Source organism: Eretmochelys imbricata, chromosome 3 (genome assembly GCF_965152235.1).
Source record: "Eretmochelys imbricata isolate rEreImb1 chromosome 3, rEreImb1.hap1, whole genome shotgun sequence".
Lineage (NCBI taxonomy): Eukaryota > Metazoa > Chordata > Testudines > Cheloniidae > Eretmochelys > Eretmochelys imbricata.
In genome coordinates, this window is record NC_135574.1 from 169,431,005 (window position 1) to 169,440,369 (window position 9,365).

The 9,365-nt window shown below is 42.1% G+C and overlaps 1 protein-coding gene across 1 annotated transcript in view; it reads left to right on the forward strand.

Moving 5' to 3' along the window:
• PKDCC (protein kinase domain containing, cytoplasmic) overlaps window positions 1-7,115 on the forward strand; it is a 45,284-nt gene extending 38,169 nt beyond the window's left edge. Inside the window, exons 6-7 of the mRNA XM_077811961.1 lie at window positions 2,788-2,961; window positions 5,946-7,115. Coding sequence (XP_077668087.1) covers window positions 2,788-2,961; window positions 5,946-6,031 — 260 coding nt within the window. The 3' untranslated portion in view covers window positions 6,032-7,115. The remainder of the gene's footprint in view (window positions 1-2,787; window positions 2,962-5,945) is intronic.
• The last annotated feature ends 2,250 nt before the right edge of the window (window positions 7,116-9,365 follow it).

Sequence of the window (9,365 nt, forward strand, 5' to 3'; positions counted from 1 at the left end):
TGCATCATGCTCAGGACATCAGCCTTTCCACAGGAAAACCCACACAATGGAAAGGAAACCCCATGACAATCCCCTCTCGTTTCCCCTCCTCCCTACACTCTCCCCATACTGGAAAACATAGGTGCTGGAACTGGGGGTGCTGCTGCACCCCCTGGCTTGAAGTGGTTTCCTTTATATCCAGGGTTTACAGTTTTGTTCAATGGCTCTCGGCACCTCCACTATACAAATTGTTCCAGCACCCCTGCTGGAAAACCCCAGAATTTGTGAGTATTCTGCGAAATGTGCCACTCTTGGGGTTCTGCCAGAGCTATCCACAGGGAGGTCCTGTTCGTCCACACTCCCCGTTGGCCTCCTATGTTTCTACCTCTTCCTGGACTGTGCAAGGAAGCTTAGTAACGTCCCAGCCAGGGAATGTATTAGTCTTCCTCTGTGTATATTTTTGTGGTTTGGACGATCATTTACTAAATACAGTGCAACACTATTTACATTAGTACAGAGCGCAGAGACTTTTGCAGACCATTGTGGCTTCCCTGCTCTAGGAACTGGACAAAGAGGTCACTGCTGCACACCTCAGAGCTACTCCAAGTAGGAAGACTAACTTCACTCTAATGTTTACATGAACACGAACGAGGTACCTTTTTGAATTTGTGCCAGCAGGGTCTACACGGGATGGTTAGATCACAACACATTAGCTCACTCTATAATTCACACCCCTCAATCAAAGCAAGCCGTCGGTCTCTGAAAGTTATTGAGAACTGCTTTTCTTTATAGCTGTATGAAGGAAATAGGGCTTCAGCTGCTCAGGTCGTGCCACCTGAGGCTCTGGCCCACTGTGGTTAAAGAATTGTAATGGTAGGTAGGGTTGGGAGTTGAGGAAAACTTGAGAGAAACATTGAATATATAGTAACACATTAGAAATGAAACAATGTAATATGTAGTAGAGAGACTTTTAAAATATATTTGCCTGTGAAAGAGTTTTTTGAAAAGTAAATTGCAGTTTGACAGGTGGGTTACTGGGAGACAGATTTCTGTTTGTATAGTGAAGGTCTATCACATGATGTTGGGGTTGCTATGCTAACTACTCAGACTTCCTGCCGAAGCCTGCTAGAGCTTGGCCTTCGACACTGTTGTCAGGAGCTTGGCAAGCTCTGAGAATTCCCTGTAAGGGCCCAGGGCTTGATCCCTACCGGCATTCCAGCACTGTAGTAGATGTTACCTTTTAAGTAACAGAGGAAAATTATGTCCAGCTTGCAGGTGTCCGTTTAGGTGTACTGATTCACCTTTGCCTTGCACCTTTTGTAGTCACACCACTGCAAGGTGAGCATTTCATCTCCACTTTGCATTCGGTTGGCACTGATATAATTGACTAAATAAGAAGCAGGGCAGCTGTAGACTGGACCCGTTGTTTGTCTTACATGGATAGTCTCATTGACCTTAGCGTGAAGGCACAAATCAACACAAATCAGTCTCTCTGCTGTAGCTCTGGCCAAATAATTCCATTACATGTAATACTGAATGACATATGTCTGACCGGTGACTGTTCTTATTTATGCAGCAGCTTTTTAAGGAGACATTTTTTGGTAATTTTCCCCCATTTTTTAAAATCCATTTTGGGGTCTGATCCTGCATCTACTGTAGTTAATGGGAGTTTTGCCATTGGCTTAAATGGGACATGACTGGACTCTTACTGTGTTGGTGTATGTCTTATTTTTGTTTTGACCAGGCTTATAAGAGCATATTGAATATTTCACACACTTTCTATGTAAATAGTATGGAATGTACCGTAGATGGTGAATAATTGTTTTATGAATCAAACTGTTGGCTGTTAAGTCTATAGTAAACACTGTCTGTTGGACTGGGAGCATCCTTACAAAGCTCTCTCTGGAAATATTAGCAGGCTGGAACTTTGCAGCTGCAAGCAAAAGATCCTTGAACTAAAGTGACTAAAGAAGTAGGGCACACAGCTACAATTTCCTTAATGGATGCAATTAGAATAACTTATTTTTTATTTCTGTGTCCTGGGAGCTAAGTAGAAATATTTATAAATGATTAGTTTAATTTTGCTGATGCATTCATCAGAGAAGCCCAAAAGCAGCCGGGAGACTGAGAGGAGCTGTGAACAGAGAACAAGAGGGAGCTCATAAAGGCAAGAGAGAGACTGAACGGCAGCCAAGGGAGCCAAGTAATCCACAGGGCAATGCAGAGGAGCTGGGCAAGAACCAAGCTGACATGCTTCATGGGCTCTTTTTGTCTCTCCTCTTCCCCCCCCACCCCTGAGGCCCATCAAGCAACTCCCCTTTTGTGTTAATCTGAGCAAGGAAAAAAGTTTGCTTAATTAAAAGCCTGTCTTTTCTTCATGTTCTAAAGAAGCTAGAGTAAAATAACATGCTCTCCTGACTGAGAGGGAGGGGCAGGAGTGCCCGATCAGGTCTCACCCTGACAGTCCCATTCAGTGTTAAGAACGAGGACAGGGAATCAGTTCATTCAAGTTGATGCTGTTTATTGAATGGGACATTCTCTCAGTAAAACCCCACATAAAATCTATCGTGCCTGCTCAGGAAGGAGGCAAAAACATCTTGTGTACGGACAGTTTTATGGACAGACCCTTTTCTATAAATAAATAAATGAGAGTACCAAAGAGGTTTTAGCGAATGGAGGTGATGAAAATCTTATGTGATAGATTATGAGACACGTCCCTTCGTACGCCTTCTCTCCCCACCCCTCACGGCATTTAACAAACTCTTTCAGAAGAGATTCCAACTGATTGCTTAGCTCTGTTTTTTGCAGAGTACCAACCGATACCTGAAGCTGCTATTCCTGATGAGAACTACAGGTGCTGGCCTTCTTACCATCACAAGGGCTGCCTCCTCTCTGTGTTCGATATTGGCGAAGCCATCGAGGTCTGTGAGAATCACTCCCAGTGCAAAGCTTTTGTCCTGACCAACCAGACAACGTGGACAGGTAACGGGTGCCATTGAACAAATGCAGCAGCTGGTGCTAATAATCCAAAACAAGCTACTGGCCCATATAAATATGTATGGTTTTGAAACCATCTGGTGAATGAGTTACACTGAAGTAGGCTCATGGGAGCATAGTTGCTAGAGATGGGAGGATGTCTCTTAACCCTCAGTTGGAGCTGAGCAGAGGAGGTGGGCTAGGCTGTACTTTATTTGTGCTCCATAGGGGGGGTCTATGCACTGACTAAGAATAGCCTGGCATGAGGGGATCAGTTGGGGGCAGCTGGACAGGGATCACAGGGACTTGACCTCCCTGGGAGTTTTCACATGAGTAAGATAGGCAAAATTTGGTCCAACATTTGAATTTGAAAGAAACATTCAAGTGCATGTGATCTGGTTTGAAATTAGGCCAAACACGTTCTCTCATCCCTCCTGCTATCACTCAGCAGTGACCCTCTGGCAGACAGAAGAGCGTCCTGATCTTGACGGGAATGCTGTGCTGTTGTCAGCTGTAATAAATAAGCAGTTGGTGTTCTGGTTTAGATGCAGTTTGTTGGTAAGGAGAGTTGGCACAACTTTCTAGACAAAGGATGGTTCAGTTGCTAGGGCACCGTCCTAGGATTTGGGAGAGCTGGGGTTAAATCTCTGCTCTGCCATAGACTTCCTGGGTGAGCTTGGGTAAGTCACTTCACGTCCAGAGAAATGTCTACACTGTGTGTGAACACCTGTTGCAGTGAATTTTAGATTTGTGCCACAGCACTAAAATCAGCTGTGGAGATGTCTGGGCTTGGGCAGGAGCCTGGGCTCTGAAGCTCAGTGTGGGGTGAGTTTTGGAGCCTGAGCTGCACCGGGTACACAGCTGTTTTTGGTGTGAGCCTGTCGGTAGCCCTGGTAACTGAAATTTGCTGCTGCAGGTTTAAAAAGCAGTCTAGCTATACCCTCCCTGTCTCCGTTCCCGTCTGAGGGGACGATAGCCCTTCCCTACCTCAGAGGGGTGTTGTGATTTGTGAAGGGCTCAGATACTGTGGTAATAGGAGCCATACAAATACTTGAGGCTGTAAAACCCTAGTTTAAAGAAACGATATGACTGCACAAGAAAAATCTCCTTCAGCTTCTCCGCACAGTAGTGTTCTGCTCTGGGAAAGTCCATTCTAATCTTAAAAGTCATTGTGCACTAAGATCTATATGTAAATGATGCTACAGCAGTGACACAAAAAGGGAGTAAACAGTTAAGGCAGAAATGTAGAAATGACAACACTACCTGGGCATAACATTGGGCTACTTTACCTGCTCGTGCATTGTGCCCCATTGTGGGTAGATAGCAAAGATGCAGGCCTACATATCTAGAAGTGGCCACTTAGTTTGGTAGCTTGGTTTCTGGTGTCCAGCTAGAGACCCCCTAAAGCTGATTCTCAGTTAGTGTAAATCAATGGAGCTTTGACTTCAGTGGAGCTATGTTAATTTAGACCAGGCCAGAATCTGGCTCTTTATCTCACTCAAGTACCCCAAAACTGGAGGCACCCACAATAGACACTTTATATATATATATATATATATAAAAAGTTGTCCATAGGATGATATTCACTGTAAGGTGTGGTATGCAGCTGTGGGTCGTCACAGCCATTGTGTACCCCAAAGACGTGAACAGAGGCCTACCTGGAACCAAAAATATATCACAGGCTTATGCAAGTCTTATCCTGGGGAGCCAACACTTTCTAGCTTATCATACCATACTGTCCATTACATGACAATCAGATTTATCAAAGATGCCACTAAAAACACCTTCTTGAGCTCTGGTGAGATTTGTAGGAAGAAAGGAACAACTCCCTTAATTGCATATCACCATCAAAATAATTATTTAAAATAGTACTTTAATTGCTGCTACATTATCACTTTATTCTCAGGCATTCTGACGAGTTATTGATTATTTAAAACCATAGTTGTTGACATACAGATCAGAATGTGATATGATTTTTAGGGAAATGTTGTTATCCATCTTAAGAGGCAGGATTTGTGGGAATAACGTTTGGCTGTATTACCTTGAGACAGAAGGTAGGGGAAGGTTGAATAACTGCATAAGGACATAGTAGTGTACATTCCAGTGACTCTCCTTTATCAATTACAGTGGGTGCCTTAGGGATTTCAGTATGCTGGGACCACATCCAGATAGAGGGGATGTAAGAAAGATCCTAGTTTGACAAGCATGATGAGAGCAGAAAGGGCTAGCGAGGCAGCAGCAAATACCAACACCTTACTGAAGGACAGCCTTAAATGAACTCTGGCTTATGAAAGGATTGATTACGTAATGGAAATGGTACAGGCTGCCCATCACTCAGTGGTTGTACTAGTTTGTTGGTAAGAGTGGAAAATCTGCTACAGTTGACTTAAAAATCTGAGCTGCAGAACAACAAGAGATGACTTATTTAGCATCTGTGTTTCAGAGTAGGCCAAATTTGGTGCATATATACATTTTTTGTGTAGGTTCAAGCAGTCCAAGAAGATATTCTTGCATGATCTAGTGAATGCTCTTCATTTAAGCTGTTATCCAGAGCCCATTAAAGTCAATGGGATGACTTACAGCAGCTCCTTCAACTCCATAAATAAATCAGATTAATACAATTTTAATCTTGAAATGCTTCCCTTAGTTACACCTAGGCAACTCCACAGAGCCAAATCTTGACCACACTTATCCTAGCATCTACCTGGAGTAGCTATATTAGGCCAGATTCTGCTCTGAGTGATACTGGTTTGAATCCATAATAAACCTATGGAAATCAATGTAGTGTTGGTGTAACAGAGAGCACTTTGGCCCTTGTGACTTCAGCAGAAAGACTAGATTTATACCAGCTTAAGAGAGAGAAGAATTTGGCCTCCTGTGTAGTTTAAAGAATGCAGAGACAGAATCAGGATATGAGATTTCAATGTTTGGAATAGACCAAAATGTTGGTAATCACTTCTAATTATTTTCTTCTTTCATGTTCTGTTTAGGTCGGCAGCTTGTCTTCTTCAAGATGGGCTCAAATCATATCGTGCCTGATCCTGACAAGATAACATATGTGAAAGTGACAGGCTGACAGCTTAAGTGGCTTAGTCTGACTTGTAAATGACAGGAGCTGTTTGTGTATAAATATAGACAGCTGTTATGTACAAGATGTCTGCGGGAGGGAGAGATAATTGCACTATTACTCATTCTAATCTAGAGTGCTAAGCAAAACTTTAAAGAAATGACCTGCATGACCAGGATGAATGTGCAATACAACAACATTTTCAAAATGTGATTTTTTTAAAACAGAACAAAATACAAAATGTGATACACTGTTGGAATATAAGTTGGGTTATAAAGCAGTAGGTAACCCAAGCCTTTCTAACCAAGGTTAATTAGGTCTGTACATATTTGCGCAGACCTGGAAGTTCATAAGTTCCATAGGAAGTCTGGGTCATCTGCCATGATATTTATTTAGACAAGTACAATCACTACAGAGTTAATGAAGCTTATCAGTTACAAAGCTTTAAATATCAAATGTTATAGAAGACAATCAACATTTATGTCAATGTTATCAGATATGCAAGACCAAAAACATTTGTAGAAATACCATGGGCCTGCCATCAATGGATCTCAGCCATATTTATAATTTCAAAAATGTAGCCAATTTTCATTTTGTTTTAAAAGTTTATGAAAACATTTATTTTTAATTTAATAAAGCCATATTTTCAGTTGTTTAGGCCCTGATCCAGCAAAGCACTTAAGCATATGCCAACTTTAAGCATGAGTAGTCCCACTGAAGCCATGGGGATGTAAGCCCATGCTTAAGTGCTTTGCTGAATAGGGATAGCTTTAACTATATATTTAAGTGTTTTGCTGAATCAAGGCCTTAATCGCTGTCCAAAATATTCCCTAAAATATTTCACTGACAGATCAGCAAAGCAATCTAGCGGTTTGAACAACACAATTTTTGATGAAAATCTTGCCATGGAAGACTTTCCATTTGTATTATCCTCAAATCCTTGGTTTTCTAAGGTGCTTCTTACTAATTCTTAGAACAAATGAAATGAAAAATGAAAAAACTAGCCTGAAATTCTATATAAATAGATGCATTTTATAGGCATAGTGTGTCTAGAGGATTTGCTTTCAGTGAAAGCAATAAATTAAAAGCTAAAAGTGACCAATGTCATACTATTTTGTAGTTTGTACATTCAGAAATTTTTGTACTTTTGTTCCTTAAATTGTTTATTTTTGTAAAAAAAAAATAAAATTTTAAACTTGTCATTTTTTTTCTGTGCTGCAGACTAAAGCCTGAACCCTGTGAAGATGTATGTAAGTTCTTAACGTAGAATAGTGTGAGTCATGTGCACAAATCTTTGCAGAATTGGGATCTAAGAGAACCCAATTCTGCCTTAGGATATACACGACTCCCTACTGACTTCAGTGGGAATCTGGTGCGCATAGCCAAGAGCGAAGTTTGGCCCTGTATGTGTGTTTGTCTATGCTGAAATAAGTGACCTTTAGGTCAAGAGACCATGTTTCAGTAGCTTCTCTTTCTTTGTGACTTCAGTCATGTAAATATAGCTCTCTGGTGTTCAAACATTTTGAATTAACAGTGGATTAGAATAGAATCTGAAGTAATTAATCATAGGACTAAATTCTGTTTGTCTTCTCTGGGCTCTGTTCAGGGCAGTGGGGGACAGGGAGGAAGGGAGCTACAGCTGCGAAGCAGAAGTTCTCTCAGCTTTCTGACTATGCTGGAGAGGATGTTCTTGGGGCAGCACATTCAGCAAAAGTCTTTACCTCACTGCATATAAGAACATAAGAGCATAAGAATGGCCATACTGGGTCAGACCAAAGGTCCATCCAGCCCAGGATCCTGTCTACAGACTGCGGCCAATGCCAGGTGTCCCAGAGGGATCGAACCTAACAGGTAATGATCTAGTGATCTCTCTCCTGCCATCCAGCTCCACCCTCTGACAAACAGAGGCTGTCATTCCTTACCCATCCTGGCTAATAGCCATTAATGGACTTAACCTCCATGAATTTATCCAGTTTTCTTTTAAACACTGTTATAGTCCTAGCCTTCACAACCTCCTCAGGCAAGGAGTTCCACAGGTTGACTGTGCGCTGAGTGAAGAAGAACTTCCTTTTATTTGTTTTCTTTATTTTGATAGCCTCTCTAATCTCCCTTAGCATTTCATCGTCACTATCCCTGTCCTGGTCAGGTGGTCGATAATAGATCCCTGCTGTTATATGCTTATTAGAACATGGAATTACTATCCATAGAGATTCTATGGAACATGTGGTTTCATTTAAGATTTTTATTTCATTTGATTCTACATTTTCTTTCACACATTTCTTTCTTTCCTCCCCCACGACTTGTTCTGTTCTTCCGATTATATTTTGTATCCCAGAATGATTGTGTCCCATTGATTGTCCTCACTCCACCAGGTTTCTGTGATGCCTATTATATCAATATCCTCCTTTAACACGAGGCACTCTAGTTCACCTATCTTATTATTTAGACTTCTAGCATTTGCGTACAAGCACTTTAAATACTTGTAACTGTTTATTTGTCTGTCCTTTTCTGATGTGTCAGATTCTTTTTGTGTATGTTTCTCGTCTGATCAGGCCCATACTTTATCCTCTTCCATCCCCTCCTCCTGACTACAACCTCAAGAATCTCTATCAATAGACTCTCCTCTAAGAGAAGTCTGTCTGATCCACATGCACCTCTGCAGCAATCGGCTTTCCCCCATCTCTCAGTTTAAAAACTACTCTGCAACCTTTTTAATGTTAAGTGCCAGCCGTCTGAATCCACTTTGGTTTAGGTGGAGCCCATCCTTCCTGTATAGGCTCCCCCTATCCCAAAAGTTTCCCCAGTTCCTAATAAATAAACCCCTCCTCTCTATATCATTGCCTCATTCACGCATTGCGACTCTGAAGCTCTGCCTGCCTACCAGGCCCTGCATGTGGAACTGGAAACATTTCTGAGAATGCCACCCTTGAGGTCCTGGATTTCAGTCTCTTTCCGAGCAGCCTAAATTTGGCCTCCAGGACGTCTCTCCTACTCTTCCCTATGTCATTGGTACCTACATGTACCATGACCACCGGCTCCTCCTCAGCACTACACGTAAGTCTATCTAGATGCCTTGGGAGATCCGCAACCTTCGCACCAGAGAGGCAAGTCACCATACGGTTCTCCTGGTCATCACAAATACAGCTATCTATGTTTCTAATGATCAAATCTCCCATTACTAACACCTGCCTTTTCCTAATCACTGGAGTTTCCCTCCCCCGGAGAGGTAACCTCAGTGCGAGCGGATACCCCATCATCATCTGGAAGGAGGGTCCCAACTATGGGAAGGTTTCCCTCTGATCCCGTTGACTGCTCTCCTTCTCTGGGCCTTTCATCCTCCTTA